The 24,541-nt window shown below is 42.1% G+C and overlaps 1 protein-coding gene across 1 annotated transcript in view; it reads right to left on the bottom strand.

Annotated features, from left to right (window-relative positions):
- Positions 1 to 3,557: 3,557 nt before the first annotated feature.
- The window catches only part of GPC6 (glypican 6), a 1,112,204-nt gene continuing 1,091,220 nt past the window's right edge, over positions 3,558 to 24,541 (bottom strand). Inside the window, exons 7-9 of the mRNA XM_054012093.1 lie at positions 21,985 to 22,121; positions 10,032 to 10,207; positions 3,558 to 4,836 (exon numbers count right to left, since the gene is read on the bottom strand). Coding sequence (XP_053868068.1) covers positions 4,634 to 4,836; positions 10,032 to 10,207; positions 21,985 to 22,121 — 516 coding nt within the window. The 3' untranslated portion in view covers positions 3,558 to 4,633. The remainder of the gene's footprint in view (positions 4,837 to 10,031; positions 10,208 to 21,984; positions 22,122 to 24,541) is intronic.

Raw genomic sequence — 24,541 nt, 5'->3', positions numbered from 1 at the left:
GGCGGAGGTGTTGATAAAAGTATGGTATCATCTTGTGTATAAAGGAGTGCATAGAGACTTAAGTCTTTGTCTTTGTTTGTGTACAGCCGTGCACTCAGCCAGATCATTGGTTGGTCACCCTCAGCTGATCACTGGAGTGTGGCACGTTGTACCTATGCTAAAATAAACCTCTGGATCTGAACTCTGAAGTTAGCAGTGGTTTTGTCTACTACAGCAAGCAGTGATTGTCTCTTTTGCTAGGGTCATAAAGTAAACTGTGGGCCTGGTTGGAGGTCCTGAAAACCTCCTTACAGTAGGTTCCCCCATTCCTCCAGTTTAAGATGAAATCTCAATCCACTATTCCACAACTTCCTCCTACTCAACTGCTGCATCCTCCAGCATCTCCCCTGACAACCTCTATGATACAGCGATGAGTTGTCAATACAAAAATCTGCAGCATTCTGACAAGGTGGGGACAGGGTAAAATAAACGGAATTAATACCAAAATAAAAAATACAGTGTGCTGACCGCATTATTCATTACCATATATAATTCATTCAAATCCTCCATTTATAAACTGTAATCAAAGCTGCACAGAACTTCAGGATTATGTGACACTGGAGGGCTGTGTAATCCAGAGATTTTGCCTCAGACTCTAGGTCCAGACTCCTGAAAAGTTTGTGAGTGTCATTTATTCTCTCTTACTTTAACAACCATTAACAGAAGAATATTATTTCTGTTGTGGCACACAAAAAATCACCAAAATACTTATTAGAAGTAAAGTGGATGTAAGTAGAGGCACATTAAATGATCTAGATTCTTGGATTTATAAACACCACTGTTTGTTTTATTTCTTAATTCCCAATTTCATATGTTCTGTTGTTTTAATAGCTCCTTTAAATCTCAGCAAAATGTGATTTGTGAGAGAAACATTCAAGCTAGGGACTCTCCAATAGCTATGTGCTTGACCTCTCATACAGAGGGATCTCCATGTTCTGACATTGCCTCACTTTTTAAAAAATAATAGGGAAACAGAGAAATACTATGGGGAAAATTCACTCCTGGCATAACTCTAATGAAGCCAATTATGTTAAACTAAGGATGAATTTGGTTCAGCAGAGCAGATCTTCTGCCACCATCCATCCTTTTGCTCTCTGCAAATTGAGCTGACACCTCTTGCAAGTCCCCTGCTGGGGGTTCTGCTGGTATGGGAAGATTCACCAGCAGGCATAGCTGGCCCCTATGTCTCCCTCCCTGCCAAAATGACATATTGAGGTGGGTGGAGGTGTGTACTGGGCCAAGACAGTGGGATAGGTGGCAAGAACATGCGGGCTCCAGCTATGTGCTTCAGCCAGCACGCTGCCCTAACCAGCGCCAGGGCTAGTGCAGAGATTCAGGGAACCACAAGAGGCTTGTTTGCAATCTACCCCAGCTCTGCTTTACCCAGCAGAAGCTGGATGCAGCAGTGAAAGTGCCTCAATATATTTGGGTTGATTTCATTACATAAGCTTCTTGACAGAGTGTAATCAGGTGAACTTGACATCATTTACCACAGGATAAACACTGAATTGTAAAAGTCAAATTGAATCCCTCATGCTCTGAATGAGGACTTGTGAAGTGCAGCAGTGCAAGCAGGGCCAGTAGATGTATAGAATGAGAAGGCTGAGGACTAGGGGAGTCCTAGGGATTTCAAAGAAATCTCCCTCACGCTCCACTAGTGTGGGGCATACCAGGGGTCAACCAAATCTGCTGTATGGGTTGGATTTAACTGATATGGACTGTGTCTACACTAGAGACCTTACAGCAGCACCACTGTAAGGTCTCTGTGTAGCTGCTCTATGCTGAAGTGAGAGAGCTCTCCCGTCGGCATAATTAACCCTCCCCCAATGAGCGGCGGTAGCTATGTTGACAGGAGAACATCTCTCAGTGACCTAGCGCTGTCCACAGCCGCGCTTCTGTCCATGTAACTTATGTCAGTCAGGGGTGTGGTTTTTTTCACACCTCAACCAACAAAAGTTTTACCGACAAAAGTGCTAGTGTAGACATAGCCTGAGTTAATGAAGAAATTTAACTTTAGCCACTAAGTGTTCTAAAGTGAAACATGAAGATGGCTGAAAACACTGCCCAGATCTATCTATGAAATGTATGCTATGAACACAGAGCCCGGCTATAAAACTGATAGTTTCTCCACAAAGCATGTGATACTGAATTGGGCCAACAATGCTGAATTTTGTAAAGTTTTAAATGAACAACAACAACAACAAAAAATTGAATACAGGGTCTTAAAAACTGACATTTTGCTTTTCTTATTAGACAATATATTGATAGTAGTTTGTAAATATATATATATATATATATATATATATATATATATATATATATATATTGGTAAAAGTGCTTAAATATACTTTATCCTATTGTGCTGTGTGTTTACTACTTTAATGGCTAAATTGATAGCTAATTATAATTTGATAAGAAAATGAGTTTGGAACATATAAGATTTACATGTTCAACATCTTAACTGTAACGTGGCTGGCTTACTTTAAAGTGTTTTCATATTTTGTCCTTAACAACTCTAGAATCATTATAAGAACCAGGAAGTATATTTGTAGCAAATCATTTCAATACCGCTCAGAATTTTCACAGAAGCCCTTTGTTTCTTGTTGCGGGGGGAAGAAAGGGTTTTGATATCTGCCTACTTGCTGACACTCATTTACCCACGCTTTAAAATAGCCTCCACACTCAGGTCATGCAATCCAATGCAAACCAGGGATAGTCTATCCAGAGCCATATCCATGGGGGCAATGATTATTAAAGTGACATATTCTTGAAGCATGAGAGCAGCGTTTCCCAAACTTGGGACGCCGCTTGTGTAGGGAAAGCCCCTGGTGGGGGCAGGTTTGTTTACCTGCCGCGTCCGCGGGTCCAGCCGATTGTGGTGCCCACTGGCCGCGGTTTGCTGCTCCAGGCCAATGGGAGCTGCTGGAGGTGGCGCAGGCCGAAGGACATACTGATCACTGCTTCCTGCCGCCCCCATTGGCCTGCAGCAGCAAACCGCGGCCAGTGGGAGCCGCGATCGGACCTGCGGATGCGGCAGATAAACAAAGTGGCCCGGCCCACCAGCGGCTTTCCCTACACAAGTGGCGTCCCAAGTTTGGGAAACACTGCATGAGAGAATACAATTGCCATCACAAAACAAGTCATACTGCTCTGTGTACTTCTGTAGGCATTTCACACAAACTCACATGCCCGCGCGAATGCACACACACAAAAGGGGTTCTCTCCCCCTTTCAACTCTTTAAGAAATGGACACTGGATATGTAAAAAGGTTGTCTTCTTTGATTCTTGTGCTCGCCAGTCATTAAAAGGTTCCTTTCCAGAGCAGCACAAAAAAAGAAGAGCTGGTTGACAGAACATTTTTTTTCTTACAAAGATGTGTCAACCCTGAGCTTGTAATTAAGAAGTTAAAATCTGTGATCTCTATATATTTATATATATAAAAATAGATGATCATACTAAGACTAAAAAAGTGAAAGAAATCTCCATGTCAGTACTATATTTTTTTGTCTTGACTTTTTGTAGCACAGTACTCCTTGTGATACAGAAACTAACAAATGCAAAGGATGTAGTTATGTGTGAAACTCACTTATTGATCCAATCACTCTTATCAGTCCATTAAAGAATTGTCAGGTCGGTAGGATAATGAACACAGTAGCAGAAAATTGTAATCAATGTCAAACCTGTGGCAAAAGAAAAGAGATTTTATCACAAGATATTATTTTCTGTCCAAACCCTTGAGGGAAGATTTGTTTAGCATCACCACAATTGTTGATGGGATGCGAGGTGGAAATCAGTGCCAATTATGTAACCATCAGTACTGAAAGAAGCTAGAGAAATAGTGCAGCTACTCAAATTTTTACTGGGCATCAAGATTTAAATCATAAGCAACTGTAACATGATATTCTGAGCTTAGTGGTGTTACTATAATACTAAAAGACAAGCTTCTTTTTTCAGCTTCCTGTACCTTCATACCAATTTCATGTTGTTGGCAAATGGAGTGCAAGATATTCACCATTGAAACATACTCTTATCGTTGTGTTAGAAAAAAAATCCAAACTTCCTTGCAATAGGAATGATAATTTTGATGACCTGAATCACTGGACAGAAACCCCTAGAGAATGCCTGGGTGTCTGTGAAGAACTTTTGTCTTTTTGTTCCTTTTTTGTTGTTGTCTTTTTGTTTTATTTTTCTTGAAAATGCAGCAGCCTTAAGTTGGGCCTGATTTAGAAGGAAATTTGTTTTCTTTGTTTCTTTCTCTTTTTTTTTCTTGTTAAGGAAACCCTCACACCGTAAGATCCTTTTTACTTCTGCAGCATAATGCAGCTCAGAAAGTCTCCAATAATAAAGATCTGAGAAAGAATTCTCTCAAGAGTGGACATTGTCTTCACAGATATCTTGAAAGAAACAGGAAGCAGTTCAGTCTGGCACCTGGTACTCTTTGGGAAAACAAAAAGGGAAGCAGGCTGCAGTACTGCTCTCTTCTCATAGAAATCTGTAAGTATTTGTGGCATGGTCCATAGTCCAAGAGTGTAAGAAAAGGAGCAAGTTGGCTGTTTTTGTAGCTAAAACACAGTCTCTCTGACCAGAACCAGGATTATCTCCACTGTCTCTGCAGTACAAGGACAATGCAGATGATGAACAATGTAAACAGTGACTGGCTAGACTGGATTGCTGAAGAGTCTACTTCTCTCCTGTCTGAGTCAACAGGTGGTGCTTCCGTGGTGATGAAGTCAAACTCTGTCGGACAGATATCATCAGTGCAACCACTTCCGCTTCCTGAGCCACTGGTTTCATCACCTAGCACAGGGAGGTAAGAAAAACAACATAAGAACATAGAATTCAACCATTCATCCCTCAAATCCATTGTTCTGACTTTCAGAGAAGTAGCCAACACCTGATGTCTCAGAGGATGGTGGAAAAGCCCATCTCACAATTGGTGAATTATGCAGTGGTCCAAGACCCCAATTCAGCAAATTTCTTTACCCTGTGTTTAAATCCATTTCTATTCTGCAAAGCAGTCACTAAAAGTCACTGGAGTTTAAGCAAGTACTTAAACTCTTGCTGAATAGGGATGGGTTTAAGCATGTTCTTAACATGATGGCATGTACTCCCTGCATAATGTATGTTGGTAACCAAATGATAACAAAGGAAACAAGTATCATATGAAAGCTTTAGAATGCAGGCTGCACGGGGCAGAGACTGTGACTTTCTCTATGTTATCAACAGCACAGAGAACATGTTTGCTCAATAAATAATACTGTTTTAATACATTAGTAACCTTGCACATACACAGAAAAGGTGATTCTCTTCTCTCTCTTGTACATCAGTGTAAAGCAAGAGTAACTCTTTTGAAGTCAATGAAGTAATGGATCAACTAGTGTAGGTAAGAGACGAAACAATCACTTTAGCTTTTTTAGCTCAACCCTTAGGTGTTTAGGCTTTCAATTTAAGGTTGTTTGCTGAATTATGGCACATCTGGATTCTTGAATATATTAATTAGGAATCCAGCTGCAAATTAGACCACTTCACTTTATTATGCCTATGTGTTTGCAATGATTCCTCTGTCTCATAAACTCATACCTTCTAAATGGGACAGTATCTAAGAGAGGCTTCCATAAATGTCAATTTGCTGGCATGCAACCAACAAGACAACATATAAAATAAAATATTCAAAAAGTAAATAAAAAAAAATTACTTTACCTTGTATCATTCCATTATATGACATTAGTCACTATACTACATTTAATTATGCTAATTTTATACAGGACATTGTGATAACTCAGAGTAAAGAAGCGTTGGTCTCTTAACATATCTTTTTCTGTACATGTATTCTAGCTCTCTAGCAGATCTAGCCTGCAATTATAGTGACAATAGTACTACTAGACAGTATGTTGATTCTCCTTAGCACACCTAATGGCTATTTGCATGATATTTTTTCATGCGTATTGTCCTATCTCTAGTGAATCTTCTGTATACACATGTGAGCATAATGCTCATTGTTTTCTGCCTCTAAAATATTGGAAGTTCTTCATCAAAAATTTGGAGAGGGATACATGATTTTATGTTATGACATAGCTGATTATTATTTATGTAGCACCAGCATGCTCAGGACTTTACAAACAAGCATGAAGACAATGTCCCTACTCTGAAGAATTTACAGTTTAAATGATTAAAAGTGCACCTTTCATTTTATTCCTACATTTAGAATTTTTCTAACACTTCAATCCCTTCCATTCACTGTCTTTTGTGAGATAACAATGCTTTGTTCTCTTTATTGCATCTGTCCAGATCTTCTTACTGCATCACATCCAGATGTGTATTTGTCTCTGAAGTAAATCTGGCTTCTTTCCTGATATTTCCAAACCTTTTCTTCACCTAGTCAGCAGTGGCCAAAGCAGTTCATGGTAAAGAACTAGAGTTTTAATTTTTGATTAAGCAAAATGAGACTAAGGAAGTTCATGTCTGAAGTTCCACTGTATCAGATACTTAGACTTTGTGTACACTACGGAGTTATGCCGCTGTAATTAACACGCGGTTGCATGTCTACTCTATGTCGGCAGAGTGCATCCACACTCAGAGCCATCCCTTGGGTAGGGCGAATTGGGGTGGCCGCCCTGGACCCCGTGCTTTTGGGGGTCCCGCGCTTCGATCAAATCGGGACTGTCCTGATATTTAGCCCTTTGTCCTGTGTCCCGACCATTGTACGATTGGGGTATCATTTGTCCCAATATTCAGGTGAGGAGGCGGGCGGGGAGGTGAGGCAGGCGGGCTAGCGGGGTGAAGAGATGAACAGGGAGGCGAGCGGCAGGCAGACAGGCAGGAGGGGGGTGAGGAGGCAGGAGGGGGATGAGGAGGTGAGCGGCAGCCAGGCAGATGGGGGAGGGGGATGAGGAGGTGAGCGGCGGCTGGGCGGATGGTGAGGAGAGTAGCAGGGAGGCTGATTTGTCCTGGGCCCCACACCCCGCTAGGGACAGCCCTGTCTGCACTAGCAGTTCTTGCATCAACACAGAGAACAGTGCACTGTGGGTAGCTATCCCACTGTGCAACTGGTTGCAGGGTGCCTTGGGACAGGTTTGCAATGCCTCATGGGGCGGGTACAGCATCACATGATGCAGATTTCTCAATCCCATCGTTCCATGGGCATCCTATTAGACTACTTGCCACTTTTCAACTGAAGTGTATGTGAGGGGTGGGAGGAGGGAAGACTGTGTGGCAGGGAGAGTGTGCTTGTGTGTGTGTGTATGTGTGAGAGAGAGAGAGAGAGAGAGACAGAAACAGTGTGTGTTGGGGAAGTGTGTGAGAGATTGTGTGTGTGGGGTGCATATGTGAGAGAGACAGTGTGTGTGTTGGGGAAGGTACGTGTTGGGGGAGAGTGTGTCGGCATGCTGTCTCTTTAAGTTCAGACAGCCCCTGAACAACCAATCCTGGGGCAGGGGGACACCTCCACACATGAGGCCTGGGCTCTGCACAGCACATCAGTCTCTCTCCGCCCACCCCCCGCAGCAGCAACCCAGTCTGCCTGCCAGCCAATTCCACATTAATATTTGTGATTCCCTCTGAGTTCTCCTACAGTCTCTTCAGCTACCAGGAGCGGCATCCTCAGGAGCTGCCTTTTGCCAACAAAACTGTGTAGTGTAGACAAGGCCTTAGTGTAACTGGTACAACTATAACACTAGATAGAGAGTATACACAGAGGGAGAGGCAGTTTTAATGAGAGGCTGCAGACAGGAATTGGAGTATGATAACCTCAAAAAAGTGACTAGAGGATACACCAATCCCTGTCTGAGACGTCAAAGAGCATGAAACAATGGGTCTGAGAGGTGGGAAATGCCCCAGTCATCTCACTCAGAGCCCTTCGGCCTATGAATTGTGCAGCCATGGAATTAGACATTTCTCTAAAATATCACAAAATTCAGCATTTTTCTGTAGAATTCATTATTTTGTTGTAACCAGGCACTTGGCAATTTTCTCTCTCCCTGCCCTGCTGGGACCCACCTACAACTGTTTCTTGTTTTACATTTTGCCCACAGAGAGTAATCAGTTGGATTACAGTGTGCATTCTGGCACAGTTCTCAGGAGCCAGGCTGGAGGTGGATTGATGAGCTAGAGCTGGTGTACAGTTTACACCCAGAAAACAGGGGAGCAAGCTGTGCAGCTAGGCTGTTTAGAGAATAGAGCAAATGCTGAGGCCCAGGGATTTTGAGAAGATAAATTGCTGAAACTGACTCTAAGTTCCCACCTTAGTCCTGTATGCATTTGGGTGCAGGAGGCAAGAATGGAGAAAGAACGAATGAACATTGCAGCAGAATGTGGTCCCACTGTGCTGCTAAGTACATGGGCTCCTGATTATTACTGTTCTTTATCTTTTGAGTCAGGGGCACATTCACATGGAGGGAGGGGACTGAATTTTTGAAACAAGGAGCTTATGGATGCAGGAATAGACTCAGGCAGTTGCTGTGGTAGAAAGCTGGGGAGATGAATTGTAGCAGGAGGAAGGGGGAGGCAAATATAATGCTACATCTTAAAAACAAAACAAAACCAACGTGTAATTGCTTCAATAAGACATAAGCCTAGCACCTCCCTGATCAGTTTACTTGTACATTTTATCTCTTTCCCCCACCCTCCATACTTTGTCCTCTTCTCAGATTACACAACAGGGGTCGGCAATGTTCGGCACGCAGCTTGCCAGGGTAAGCACCCTGGCGGGCCGGGCCAGTTTATTTACCCGCTGACGCGGCAGGTTCGGACGATCGTGGCCCCCACTGGCCGCGGTTCACTGTCCCGGGCCAATGGGGGCGGCGAGAAGTCGCGGCCAGTACATCGTTCACCCGTGCAGCTTCTCGCTGCCCCCATTGGCCCGGGATCGGCCGAACCTGCCGCGTCAGCAGGTAAATAAAACTGGCCCGGCCCACCAGGGTGCTTACCCTGGCGAGCCGCATACCAAACGTTGCTGACCCCTGTTATACAATCTTCATTATATGAGAATGTGCTTGCAAAGTCTATAGTGTATTTTGGTTGCTACCATAATCTAACTAACGAACTGCAGTAATAACAACTAGTAGCACAAAATCAGATCAGTTTCAAAAAATACTGTGTGAGTCTGATCTTGAAAAGTATAAACTGATACCTTCTCATGAAGACCACAGAACTCCACCCATATATGATTTCTCCTTGATGACTGTTACTAATATGAAGATCGTGGAGTACACTGTATTCTTTGATTGAGAACTTGAATGTGGAACTTGATCAGTAACAACTTTCAGCAGGGATTCTAGCCAGTAAATGGTTAACCTTGAGAAGGGAATGATATCACTGAAGCAATTTTAGTATTTGTTTACGTGGGAAAGTTTTGCCAGATAAACTAATTAATTAGACTGGTACAAACCTCCATGTGGACACTTACCGTGGTTTAACAGACAATTGTGATTTAGCTCCCAATCTACTTAAATTAAATTGAAATAAGCATGTCCACACTGTGGGATGCACCAGTTTAACTAAATCAGTGTGAGGTCTGGCCTATGCTTAAAATTGAGGTTGGCATAACTATGGTGCTCAGGGGTGTGAAAAATCTACAACCCTGAGCCCCATAGCTACGCTGACCTAACCCCCCAGTGTAGACACAGCTAGAATGCTTCCTTGACCTCGCTACTGTCATTCTGGTAGATGGTGTTCCCACAGCACTGGAAAAATCCTTTCCATTGCTATAGACTGGGTTGACACTATGAGGTTATGCCGGCATAGCTATAGTGAAGTAGCCATGCCTCTATAATCCCTGTAGTATAGACATGGCCTAAATTCACACCTTAGGCTAAACTGTCTTATGTAGACAAACCCTTACATTGCTTCACTTTTCCAGCCCAGCCATCTGGAATAAGGTATACTTAGCAGATTACTATAACTAAGGAGAATTATTATAATTTATAATGGCCCTGATGGGGTGGGTTTATGAATTTGTTTGGAGGATATGTTTGTTCACAAAATCGGTTGCTTACTTGTATCCTGGAAGTTTACATCATTTCCATTGTATGCATTCTTCAGTTTGTTAGTCATGACTCTTAGGGCCATGATTTGTTGCCGTATGAAGGTGTCGGGCCTTGTGATGTCCACATCTACTTCGGGATTGTTGATCTGGTTGGTCAGCCCATCATTCATAATCTCAGGCAGGTATCTAGACAGCAAAATGAACAATTGGCTCAGTATATAATGTTTTATGGAAATGCGGACCATACTGCAAATTCTATACTAAGCAATTTGACAGTATTAACTGTCTTTAACATTTCTTTTAAAAATATTTAGAAAACCACTTTGTCAGTTTTACAGAGTCTAATAGCTACTGTTCTTTTGGAAGAGCTTTGACATATGGAAACAAAGAAGAGTTAACATCATCTGACTGGTTAACTCTGCCTATTATCAGCAAGCGCTCTTGCCTCTGCAAACCACAGTTGAGATTTACTAGTATAGAGAGAAAACTCTAAATGTCCAGATCCTCAGCTGATGAAAACTAGTGTAGTTCCATTTATGTCAGAGGAGCTACATTATTTTATACCAGATGATTATCTAGCCTGGTATTCCTTTGTACTTTTTAAATTTTTATCCCTCTTGTTATCAGGGTGGCATTACCATGAAGCGAACTGAGGCGGCCGCCTCAGGTGCCAGACTGGAGGGGGGGGGGGCACCACTAGGACCCAGAATGTAGAAAATTGTGTCTGCTGCTGGGGCATATGTGTTCTCTCTGCTCTAGATGCACAGAGATGGTGGAGTGCTGTGCTGGAGGAAGGAGGGCACAAGAGACATAACAGGCAGGCAGGAGAAAAGGTGAGAGGGAATAACAGAAAGCAGTAGGATCTGCAGGGAGAGAGAGAAGGAAGGCACAAGAGACATAACAGGCAGGCAGGAGAAAAGATGAGAGGGAATAACAGAAAGCAGCAGGAGCTGCAGGGAGAGAGAGGAGGACTAATTAACACCAGCTTCTCAGGAAGCGTCCTGTTTCCTGCTGCTTCCCTGAACCCACTTGAGGAGAACAGGCAGTCAACTGAAGTAGTTGGAGCCAGTTAGGCCTTTAAGACGCTGATATCTTCCCTCACTCAGGCCCTGCTACCAGCCTGCTTATTTGTCCCCTTCAATTGAGTGTTGAGAGCCACTATAGCTGGCGAACTGCAGTCATGAGTGTCCTCCGGGGCAGCATTCAAAAAAGAAAGAAAGCAAAGGAAGCTTTTCTATCTAAGCAGGAAGGAGCTCTCCTGAGATACATAGACACAAATGTACACAGTGAGCTCTCTGGCCCCAGTAAGGATGTGCGTGGTGAGAAGATGCCTGATCTTCCAGTTAGTCAGAGTGCAGGTGACCTGGCAGCTACTGCAGCATCCATATCTCCATCTCAAATGGATGTAACCATGCACATTCCTGAAGAAAAGTGTAGTTCAGAGAAGCGTGTGGTGGAGGCGCAAGAAACAGCTGCTGCTGAGTTTATTTCCTTAAGTCTATATGGTCCAGTACTGTGGATCCACTTGAGCAGTAGCCTGAGGGACTTCCTTGTACTGCATGGGCCACAGCAAGTGAAAAACTTCACGTTCCCCCAAAACAATGAAAATAGAAGTTTCCATCCAACACATTCCTGGCGTGAAATCCCCAATGGTGACAAAGTGGAGGCCATGGCTTATGTACTCAAAACCCAGAATGTGGCATACTGTTTTTGTTGCAAACTCTTCCAGTCTAATGTTCCAGCCACATTGGGTTCTACAGGAACAAAGGACTGGAAAAATCTGGCTAGGAATCTGGCATGCCATGAGAAGGGAGCAAATCACCAGAGAGATTATTCCATAGGTGGAAAGAGCTTGAGATGAGACTAAGGTTAAAGGCCACCATAGATGATCAGCGTCAAGCGAAGATTGCATCAGAGTCTCTTTACTGGCAAAATGTTCTGAAAAGGCTCATTGTCATTGTGAGAATGCTTGCTACCCAAAACCTAGCACTGCGTGGCACTTCAGATCAGCTGTATGTGCCAAACAATGGAAACTTCCTTAAAATTGTGGAGGTGGTGCTTGGGGCGGCCAAGGGGAAGGGGTGGCATGTCGGGCTCTTCGGCAGCAATTCGGCGGTGGGTCCTTCGTTCCCTCTCAGAGGGAAGGACCTACCACTGAATTGCTGCCAAAGAAGAAAGTGGTGCGGTGGAGCCGATCGTGGCTTTTTTTTTTTTTTTTACGCTGCTTGGGGTGGCAAAAACCTTGGAGCTGGCCCTGGGAGCTGGTATGACAAATGTGCTTCTTAAAAAAGCTGGACGATACAGGAATTGTGATAGCTGACATGAGAGGTCAGGGATACGATAATGGTGCCAACATGAGAGGAAAGAACAGAGGAGTGCAGACACGGATCCGAGAGTTAAACCCTCAAGCTTTTTTTGTCCCATGCAGTTCTCATTCATTGAACTTGGTGGTCAGTGATGCAGCATCAAATTCTAGTGAGGTTGCTGAATCTTTAAATGTAATTCAAAGCATCTATGTATTTTTCTCTGCATCAACACATCGATGGCAAATTTTGAAGTAACATCTGGGAACATCCTCTCTGACACTGAAACCCCGGAGTGCCACATGATGGGAAAGTCAAGTGGAGGCGATAAAGCCTATCAAACACCAAATTGGGATGACAGATGATGCCATAGTTGCCATTATGGAGGATAATGCTATGACAGGAACTATTTGTGGGAGAACAGTGGCAGAGTGAAATAGAATCACCAGAAACATACATAACTTCAAATTTCTGTGTGGCTTAGTGTTGTGGCATGACATACTGTTTGAAATAAATGTTGTAAGCAAGAGACTCCAAGGTGTTGACCTTGATCTATCTGGAGCAATGGAAAAACTGGACAAAGCAAAGTCATACCGAAAGTCTTACCAGTCAGATGAGGGATTTCAAAATGTTCTGAAGAGTGCACAGAAGTTGGCAGAGGAACTTCACACTGAAGCTATTTTCCCACCCATTCAAGGATACAAGAGTCACCGAAGAAGAAGACATTTTGATTATGAGGCATGGGATAATCCCACAAGAGACCCCAAACAACAATTCAAAGTTGAATTCTTTAACCAGGTGCTAGATTGTGCAATACAGTCAGTTGAAGAACGTTTCATGCAGCTCAAGGAACACAGCAGTATATTTGGAATGTTGTATGATATTCCAAAACTCCTCACTATACCTGAAGAAGACCTACACCAGCAATGCAGGGCACTAGAGACAATGTTGACACATGATGACATGTGCAATATTGATGTGAGTGATTTAGGTGATGAACTGAAAGCCCATTCATGATACATTTCATCAGGATCAACTTCAAAGGCTGTTCTGGAATATATGTGCACAAATAAGATGACCACCCTCTTTCCAAATGCTTTTGTTGCTCTTTCCATACTTCTAACACTTCCTGTAACAGTTGCCAGTGGAGAACACAGCTTCTCCAAGCTGAAGTTAATAAAAACACATCTACGCTCCACAATGACACAGGAGAGGCTGGTTGGCCTTGCAACCATCTCAATAGAGCATGAGCTGGCCCAGACTGTGGACCTTCAGGAAGCAGTTCAAATCTTTGCAATCAAGAAGGCACAGAAAGCATCACTTTGATTATTCAAACAGATAAAAATGCCAATGTTTACTATGCAGACAAGAAAAGTTACATTTGCTGTTCAGGTGTTTGAAAGTTAAGTGTTACTTAAAATTTTTGAACACGGCATTTTAAGTTGTTAGTTCTCCTTTATTGGGGTAGGTAGCAGAGCAGTACCATGAGAGGAGTAGAACAGGAAGAAGGCAGAATTGAGACCTTTCAAAGTTTTGGCCCAAATGAGGGGATATGGGGGCATCATTTCAGCTCCCCGCCTCAGGTGCCAAAATGTTGTGGGCCGGCCCTGCTTGTTATGTAAAAATAGTTTCTATCACATATAAAAATAGTTTCTATCACATATAAACTAATTTCTTCAGTTGAGCTGCTTGCTCTATCTTCGACACAAACATAAACAAACAAACAAATTAATATCTTATAAACGAACCCAGAAATTTCTCTTACAGGCCAAGAAGGAACGAGTTAAAATAGAAATAACAATAATCATCTTTCTTTCTACGTAGTAGGTGCTCAGATTCTACAGTGGTGTAGGCCCAATAGACAGAGAGAGGCTATAAGACAATAAGATTCTTTCCACAGGAGAAACAACCAGTGACTAGCTAAAAGTGATTTTAAGTCTAAGCATTTATTTTGCCTACTCTGCATCAGAATTCCTGTTTATGACTGATGATTGTTCTGCTAACTGACTCAATCCATGAGAAGCAGTGTTTGGCTATGAAATATGATGCACCAAATTGCAATGACTGATTTATGTTTAACTTCTTGTCTTATTGTGTAATAAAAGTGGAACCTAGTTTATGTGATATACTGAGTCCTTAGTAGGTTTTCTATATGGAAAGCATATGAGTTATTTTGGAGGTTTAATGTAATAAGAGTCTTCTGGTATATTCTTTATTTAGCATGAATAACAAGTTTCAAATTCTGTAAATGGATCTGTGTGGGTGGACCCCTGCACCCATCCAGAGACCAGCTGACTTCAAGGGGATGTCACGTGGGCCTAGTTGTGTTCTTTCACCCTGATTCATTTTAAAATCCCCTTTAGAATCAGATTCATTCCAGGAACAGCCATGACATTCACAAAATGTTGGTTTGCTCTGCTATGATTGCTGAGACTTGAAAAGAGTCAAATGAATCTCTCTCTCTCTCTCTCACACACACACACACACACACACACACACAAAAACTGTATTTGCCATAAGAAGGATGAACTTTAAAACAAAAGTATTAGATATGAAATCAACAACTTTATTGCATTGGCTCTCCAAGATAAGACTTTATTCCAAAGGGCGAAATGTAGCGGCTAGCGCATGATACACTCTCAGTTTCAGAACAGGTTAGTTTTAATGACTCAGTGCCTAATTTTCAAGTTTGGGTGCCCAAAATTAGACATCTAAATCTAACTTTAAGATCTTAAATCGGATTTGAGGTGACTAAAATTATTATTTCGTTGTCTTTATGCAGATTTAGTTGCCATACTTTAAGCACATAAATCTTTAGTATTGCACTGTCAAGCCACAGTTAGCAAAGAACTTTAGCATTTGTTAAATTTAAGCACACTTTAAGAAAGCCCATTGACTTCAAAGCACTGAAAGTTAGGCACACACTTAAGTACCTTGCTGGATCAGGGCCTCAGTGTATTTGCAGCACATGAATGAAGTATTTAGACAATTGTTATCATAGTGGCTCACCTGTTTTCACAAAGGAAAGTCTCTTTTGAATATAAAAGTCTAAACATTGCTACCCTTTCTTTAAACCAGGGATATAGAAATTCAAAGTCCAAGGTGTTTTTTGAGTGACATGTTCCCCCTGAATGACAGCCAAGCACATGTTCTTACAAAAGCATTTTGATGTGTATGTGGTAGGGTTAAGTCACACAAAATTGGAAGCCGTGGCAGGAGACCATTTTTGACAGAAAATTGGCTGCAGGATGGGCAAAGTTGTTCAAAAACAGCTGCTTATGTTGCAGTTCTGAAAGTGGAACGACCCCTGTGGGTATTAAGCTTTGCCGCTGCTCTTGCTGTTAACCATCCCTTTTGGTGCATGGTAATAATAACTATTCTAAATAAAAATAGAATGGGAGAGGCTAGCCTGGTTCTGTGTCCAATGATTTCTCTCACCTCTTTGATAAGTGAGAAGCTGGACATTACTGTTTATTTTCTATTTGTTTCTTGCTCAGATATAGCAGTAGTTTAGTGCCGTTTACATTTTCTAAAATCTTAAACCATTTCTTCATTCCTCTTTAGCCTTTCCATACTCCTTACTGGACTCAGCAGGCAGGACAAAAATGCTTTTTTGGCCCCTGTTATGCAAGTCCCACAAAGCTTGTTTAAAACCGGTCGATTTTTTTTCAATATGCAGCTGATGTTCCAGAGTATTTTCTTTCTTTTCAAGACTAAAAATGGCTGATGATACTTTTCAGATTGCTTTCATAAAAAACCCCACACCTGTGGTGAACAAACATGGATGGGTTTTCCACTTCATGAAGGACATCTGACTTAAAGGGCAGTGTCCTCCATATTCTGCTGCTGCAGCAGCTGTTTACTTAACACTGGGAAATTCCACGCAGTAAGTGCTGTAGCTTTCATTGGTGTCTAGTCTTGTGGGGAAGACAAAACAAAATGCAGCAGGGAGGTTCACTCAAGCTAGGATAACGGCAGATAAGCTTACTCAGCCTGCTAAGATAAAAGGGCACTTACAATTGGCTCACTTGGCCAACCAGATAACCCCATCTGTCTCTTTTCAATCATAGGGCAATCCCCAAAGGGATTGGTGTGTGTGTGTGTGTGTGTGTGTGTATGTATGGCCGCTGTGCTGAGGTGGGATATAAGGGAACACAAGGAGTGGAAGGGAATGGTTCATCTGTCAAGTCACTGGAAGGGGAGTCCCAGCAAAATTAGATTGGAAACCATACATTTATTAATAGAAAAAATTTATTTAGTTGTTGGGCTTAATGCATTTTCTCCAATGGCGCTGAACAATAGCTTTGTTTCAGCTGCACTTAATTGTGGACATCTATTGTCAGAAATGGGCCATTTTCTTAGTATAGACAATGCTCTAGTGCAGGGATCGGCAACCTTTGGCCCGCGGTCCGCCAGGGTAAGCACCCTGGTGGGCTGGTTTGGAGCGGCGAACCGCGGCCAGTGGGAGCTGCGATTGGCTGAATCTGTGGACGCGGCAGGTAAACAAACCGCCAGGGGGCTTAACCTGGTGAGCCGCAGGCCAAAGATTGCCGATCCCTGCTCTAGTGCCTCCCTCCTTCCACCCAACACAGCGAGAGCCCGAACTCTATGGGACCAGGCAGCTAAACTGTGTTCTGTAGGAGAAGGGAAGAGATGCTTGCGGCTGGCTGAGACTTCAGCATTGTATGCATGGCATTTTACTTGTCATGATATTTGAGTATCTTAGTTTATTTCAAGGGCTAATAATTGGGCTTTGGTATAACTGAATACTAACGCCTGAGACTTCTACAAATTCCATCCTATCTTTTATAATAGTCATCTGGGTGAGCAGATCACCAACTGTCATTAGGACCTTACCTGCATAGAGGATAACGTTGTTACCCAAGTCTCTTGCATTTATTCCCAAGATATTCTTTTAAAAACAAACAAACAAACAAACAAAATTTGTGTACCAGTTTCCATGACCACGAATATAAGATGTGATGGGGCAGCCCTGCTGGGTACTTTTCAGAAGGCACTAGGTTTGAAGTATCTATCATTAACTTTGATTCTGGCTATAAGAGTTTTTTAGAAACAGGATTCCATCCATCTCGTAAATGTTCCCAGTTCCACACCATCCAACTCCCCCCTCCTCTGTCCCAATATTTACATTTGACCTTATCAAACAAAGGCTTTTTCTGTATCAAGGGTCATCAACATAACAAGTGCACCCTTCCAGAAAGTCAAATGGATCATTCCTGTAACTCTGCATGTTGTTCGCTAATTGGTGGCCTTGGATTAACCCCATCTGATCTCATGGCAGTAGAGACATACCAGTGGATTTTAATAACCACAAGTGACCTTGGTGTTCTGCCTCTTTCAAAAGATGGAAGAGCTTCCATTATGTATAACCTCAGTTTCATAACATACATTTTCTGGTATATTCAATGTTAAAAGGTGGATGTGTTGAAACACACGAGCCAATGTATATTTTGCAATTCTACAACTCTATTTTCTTTGATCAGCAGCACCTACGACACTGTTTTTAAAAAATATTTTGTCTTTTGTTATATTTCCCTGTTCATTGCCTAGGTATCGCAGTACCTGGAGTGGCTCACAGCGAAGAGTGCCAAACTCAGGTCAGACTGTTAGGCTATGGCTACACTATGAGGCTTTTAGCGACACAGCTGTGCCACTACAGCCATGCTGCTAAAAGCCGTGCAGTGTAACTGCTGTTTGTCGGCAGAAGAGTGCTCCTGCCAACAAAGCACTGTTCACACCGGTGATTTTCATTGGTCAGACTTTTGTCGTTCGGGGTGTGTGTGTTTTTTTAACACCCCCGAATGACAAAAGTTTTGCTGACAAAGTGCCAGTGTAGACTAACCCTTAGAAATCAGGGCAGCTACCACATTGAATACTTAAACAAAAAACTAACATCCACTGAGCAAACTATGCTACAATCAAGAAAAAATGCTATGCAATTGTCCGGGCAGTTAAGCAGCTTAAACCTTATTTGCATAACGAAAAGTTCACTGTACTAAGTGACCATGCCCCACTAGCATGGCTACACCGAGCTAAGGGAACCAATTCTAGATTACTTCTTTGAAATCTATTGTTGTAGATGCTTTATCGAGAATAGGGAATCCTTAAGATCTATCCAGAAGTGTCAGTGACACCCCTTTCATACACTGGTGAGCGGAGGGGGGAGGCACTAGGGAGGGGTGTAGAGCATGAGCAGCGGGCGGGGGACATCGGGGGTGGGGGCCAAGCAGGAGCAGGGCCTGGGGCAGAGTGGGGGTGGAGCATGGGTGGGAGAGGGCCAAGCGGGGGTGGATCATGGGCGGGGCTGCGATCCAGGTCTAGGGAGCTTCCTCTGCCCATGCCCTGAGGAACTTATGAAGAGAATCTAAGTGACTGGCAGACTATTACACTAGGGAATAGGCTAGATCACCCAACTGTTTTTTTCTATCTCTAACTTCTGTGATTTGCTCTGGAATTCAAAATACATGCCTACATCTACCACTGGGTAAAAGGGAGGCTAGCACAGGAGCCAAGGCAGAGAACAGGCAAACATACGAATACAAAGAAATCAAATCCTTTATTTACTAACAGGCCAGCTTCTGCTGCCCTGATTCATGCTGACTCGTACTTTATTGTAGATAATAGTCATTATGAGTAAGGGTACATTTTATGCTACAGTAAAGAGGAATGACCTTGCTCTCTAGGGCATTGTCAAATTTCACATATCCTGTTAATTACATTTCACTGACACTTGGAGTAATAGTTTCTCTTTTGTTCCATGATGTAAATATTGCAAAAGGAAGGGTGCAAGAGAATTGCTCCTTTTTAAACTCAAAAGAAACCCTACCCATTTTGGATGGACCAAATCCTGCAAATTTAAGACAATATCAAGCCCTAATCTGTAGAGGTGCCTAGGGCAAAAGGGAGCTGAGTGGTACTGGCCATGCACGTAGTACAAAAAACTAGAATTGCTCAAGGAAACCAAGAAGGATTTTAGCAGGCATGCTGTAGGGCTCTTTTCAATAGAAGCAGCATGCATTCCTTATTAATGTGTGCTTCACAGAGCAACACACACTAGCCAGCTTCCTTTTGCCAGCAGAGCACACCTGCATGAGGTTGCAATTTATGAAGCACTGCTAGAATAAGAGTGATTGTGGAGGAAGGTGATTTCAAACTTTACTCTCACATGGTCCTTTTAAAATGAACATAGTAATACATGACATGGCTAAAACACCACTGCATGTTGTTATCTATAAACATTCCCGCTATTGTTCTGTTAGCTGCCATTTGCCTCCCTCACAGGCTTCAGGGGCACTCAGTGGATGGGGCCTAACAGCTAAGCATTAAGAAAATACTACTCCTGGCTTTGGAGAATAGATTTATACCAGTTCTTATCAAATTACAGTCCATGGACCACCTGTAGGCTGCAGAGCCCTTTGGGCTTGTCTGCAAAATGAAACTTTTGACAATTAAGCAGTGGGGGATTAAGACATTGGGAGGGGAGGTGGGTCCATGAGGGAATCTTTTTCTTACAAAGTATCTTGCAATGGAGAAGTTGACATACGCTGACTTATGACATATTGTTAATTTTTTTCATAGTTGCATCTTAGGCTATTGGCTACACTAGGACTTTGGTTGCTAAAACTTTTGTTGGTCAGGGGTGTGAAAAAAACAACCCCTGACCAACAAAAGTTTCACCAGCAAAAGCGCTGGTGTGGACAGCGATATGTTGGGAGGAGAGCGTTTCCCACTGTCATTACTACCGCCGCTCATTGGGGGTGGTTTCATTATGCCGATGGGAGAGCTCTCTCCCATCGCATAGAGCAGCTACATAGGATACCTTACAGCCGCACAGATGCACCAGTACAGCTATGCTACTGTAAGGTTCGGTGTGTAAACATAGCTTAAGATAAAGGACATCCAGTTCAGTTCAAACTTGAAGGGTTTGTTGCTCTTTCTGTGGCTGTCTAATTTTCATCTACTAGCTTGTTTCCACAAATAGGTAATGGTTAATAAATCTAAAAGGCGTGCTTGAAACTGTATCACAGCAGTAAGGAACTGCATTAATTGGGCACTCAGGACTAGAACTGTGTAAAGGAGTGAATTTTTGGTTTGCCAGCAGTTTCAAAAAATTGGAAAAAAAATAATAATTTCAGGTCAACCTGACCAAAATTTGTCCGAATTTTTGGTGACTCAAAGAGTCAGGATTTTTTTTGTTTCATGTTGTATGAAATACTTCATTCAACCTGAAACAAAGTGTTTTGTTTCTATTTCAGGCATCTTTAAACATTTTAAAATATAACAAGCAAAGGTAATTTGGAAACGAAGGACAAGATTCACCAGGAGACTTAAGTGCCGTTCATGAAACCAAGGAGGAGCAGAGAGTTCTGCCACCCCTTTATAGCCAATAGTTTTGGAGCCACAACTTGAACTGAGGTTCCCACATCCCAGCTTAATGCCCTAACTACTCAGCTATTGAAATGGGTATCTGTCAACTCTCCTGTCGAAGCCATTCCACTTTGTATAATAAATTAAATTGTCATTGGATCAGAGCATGAGAGTGACTCTCTAGCGTGGTGGTTAGGGCACTCACGGGTGGGAGACATCTGTGTGTTCCAGTTCCAGTGAAGACCCACTAGGGTTTGGGCCTAGGGATTATCACTCTTCCTCACCTAAATCCCCTAAGAATCTAGCTTTAAAAACATAAAAATGTTTCAATTTGGAAAGGTAAAAACCCTTTTTTTCCTGACCAAAATAGTGTGCCAAAATCAATACAAATTTGTGAAATGTTTTGGTCAACCCGAATCTGAATTTTTCTGTGAAAAAACTTTGGCCAAAAAATTTCGTCTAGCCCTACTCAGAACCCATAGCTCTTCCCTTCACCCCAGCAGCACTCATAGCTGTTGCTAAACCAAATTGTAACCTTCCCTCGACATGCTCCCTGATCCAACCTGTCCACCACTTTCTCAACAATGACTATCCACATCTGTTTTCCACCTGCTGAATCAATCTGTGAATTTAGCAATCTTCCAGCAACAGTCCTACCACAAAATAGTGATCCAACCTGACTTCAAAGTTGAAAATTACAGAAAAATTGCTGAAATATGAGAGCAGATGCCAAAGCAGTTTCTGCAATGATGTGGTGTAAGGTCAGGCCTTCCACATGAGGCAACTAGGAAGGTTACATTTATTACATCCCGGCTATTTTTCAGTTTTACTCAACCAATAACCAAAAGGATTGCCAATAAATAGTAAAATAGAGCGGAAATTCCAATATCTGCTACATCCTAAGTGAAGATCCCATGTGTAAATTGCTTCACTGTTTGTCGGTCACTACACAGGGACACTAACAAGTGCTAAAGGGCTCTTTGCGATCTCAGAATAAATAATCCACCTAGAATCTAACCAACGAATAGTCTCCATGTTCAAATCCTGACACAATGTGAACATTCAAAATGACTCACACTCTAGATTTAATGGCACCTTGATGGTAAGTGCTCCCAGCTACTAGCTTTCCTTGGCAATTACTTGTTCTGCCCTATTTCCATTTCAGCGCTTTAAGTGGTTTTGTAAACAAGCCTTAGAACACATAACAAGCTAACCATTCTAAGGCCACATGTGGAATTAGTATGCTACTATCTGGGGAGGAGTCTTCCTCACCTAGCTTTGGTATGGCCATTCCAGCAGTCCTCTTCATTTGACATGCCAGCTGTCACTCTTTCATCCTTGCAGATAGTATATGGTAAAGTTGACCAGAACTTTTTTGAAAGCTTCAGTTTTTCTTTAATGTCTGTTACCTGATCAAGAGACAAGAGGCACACTTGGTTAAAGAGGACATCCATACTCACTGTCATTTTTAGATCAATGGTACTAAAAGTCAAATTCCTGTATTTCCGAGCAAGGCACATTGCATTTGGGTTGAGTAAGCACAAATAATCCAAGACACCTTTAACTCACTCTTCCTCAAGCTAGACGTTTTTAAACAGAGAGAAAAGGGATAGCAACAGAGAGAACATTTTGGTTTTCCCTATTCTCCTTTTTGACTGAAGGGTTCTAAATTTCCATCCTCCCAAGCATCAATCTGCATGATAGTCTAATAAATGCCAATTCAATAAAACAGTGTTTCATCAGATAAAATGTCTCACCCACTGATCTACTTGGTTTTGTAAATTGTCTAAATAATTATATTTAATTCTACATGTCTAGCTTCTAATAACTGTTGAACTGGTAGTGAACAGATGCAAAGTACCCAAAAGCTGTGAGTAAAATGCAGTAGCTTTGGAGTCTGTGATGCTGAAAAGATTACACACACACACACACACACACACACACATCCATCTATATAACTAGAGCCAGATAGATATTTATATGTAGACCTCAACTTCAAGAAATGATAGGACAGATTTAGAACAGGTCCCTGAAGTTGCAAGCTCCCTTCTGTGCAAGAGATTGTACCAGTTGGTATAAGCCAGCAAACCAGTGCAAACTTGCTTTCAGCATGTATTTGATGAATGTTCAGACTAAAATGTTATCAGTTTTTGTTTTGCATTTAGTTTACAAGGGCAGAAAATCTATAAACGTAGCTAAAAGGCACAACAAAGGGTAGGCTACAAAAGATTAATGGTATCATTGGGCCTGCAATAGTTGTTCTTATGGAAACAGATGCATTTCATATTAAATGGAATAGGATTATGGGGAACTTGTTGAATAGCTGTCAAAGGAAATCACTGAGTTTTATTCTTTAAAAACCAAGAAATAAAAGCTCTCTGTTCTTCCATTCAGTTTTAAGATAGGCTTTTCAGTGGTTAAGGTACAAGATTGTACTTGGCTATTTATCTCTTTTATCTTTTGTTCTGAAGACAGTGCAGCTCTCTGAACAAATGCCCCACACTGCTGTGTAATGCTGAAACTCTGTGAAATGTCACATTATACTGCAGGTGATAGAAACATCTGAGAATATTGCATCTGAAGTATGTGCACATTTTCAACGGTTACTGAATAACCAAGATTCTAAATAAGTAAAAAAGTATTTTGTTGCATGACTTGTTGATTCCTGCAATAATAGAGATCTATATAAATCTCCTCCAACCCTAGTTGTTTAGTTTTAGTATCACACACTGCAGCAGCATGTGCAAGCCTTTTAGCTCTGAACTGGGGAGCCCTTTCAAGCCAAAAAATTACACACCAGATTATCAACACTAGGCAAACGCTCAGTGACTTTGTAAATGGTGTTGAGATAAATCAACACAGTACATTACAGAATATTATATTGATTTCTCCTGGTCCTTGCTGGATCTTTCGGGTCCCTCAGAGCAGAGTGCCCGAGAAGTGAGTGGACAGGAATTCCTCCCACTCCTGTTTGCCTGGGACTGAGGGACAAAACTGAGGTTTACCAGTGACTCAGCTAATCAAGGCAAGCAGCTCTGCTAACCCCCAGGTGCTCCCATACCAAGGTGTAAATTCCACAGTGCAGTAGCTTGGATAAATTCTATACGACACTGTCTGGCTTGAAATGGGGGAAAAATAGGCTGCAGAAAGCAGTAACAATTCCAATAAACTCCAGGAGTTTAAAAGCAACAGGAGAACATTTCTACTCTAATGGCTGTGACTAACTACTTATTTAGGCTCACTGTGATGCCTGGTGAGCAGTTATTTACAGAAGTATTCCCACTGACATCAGTGGTGAGCATGGATTCTCAGGAGTAGTGACTTATATGAGGAATGGGTTCTGACCCCTAAAACTTAGATTTTGATAGCCATATGAAAAAGAACATGACTGGCAATTTAGGACTGTACACTTTTATTTTGAGTCACAAGAGAGTAAATATCCTTTGGAAGGGGCCTTTCTTTCATTAATGAAAGGCTTCCCTTCTGCTGTACTAATCCTGCGCTTCCATACAATTCTTAGTAAATTCTCACAGTACTGTAAGGGATTTTAGAGTAACAGCCGTGTTAGTCTGTATCCGCAAAAAGAAGAACAGGAGTACTTGTGGCACCTTAGAGACTAACAAATTTATTAGAGCATAAGCTTTCGTGGACTACAGCCCGCTTCTTCGGATGCATATAGAATGGAACATATAATGAGGAGATATATATGGCTGAGCCATTACAAACGTTGACTATATCTCCCCTTGTAAGTACTCTCACACTTCTTATCACACTGTCTGTACTCGGCTAGCTTGATTATCACTTCAAAAGTTTTTTTTTTTTTTTTCTC

Source organism: Malaclemys terrapin, chromosome 1 (genome assembly GCF_027887155.1).
Source record: "Malaclemys terrapin pileata isolate rMalTer1 chromosome 1, rMalTer1.hap1, whole genome shotgun sequence".
NCBI lineage: Eukaryota > Metazoa > Chordata > Testudines > Emydidae > Malaclemys > Malaclemys terrapin.
This window is presented reverse-complemented; position numbering and strand designations above follow the sequence as displayed.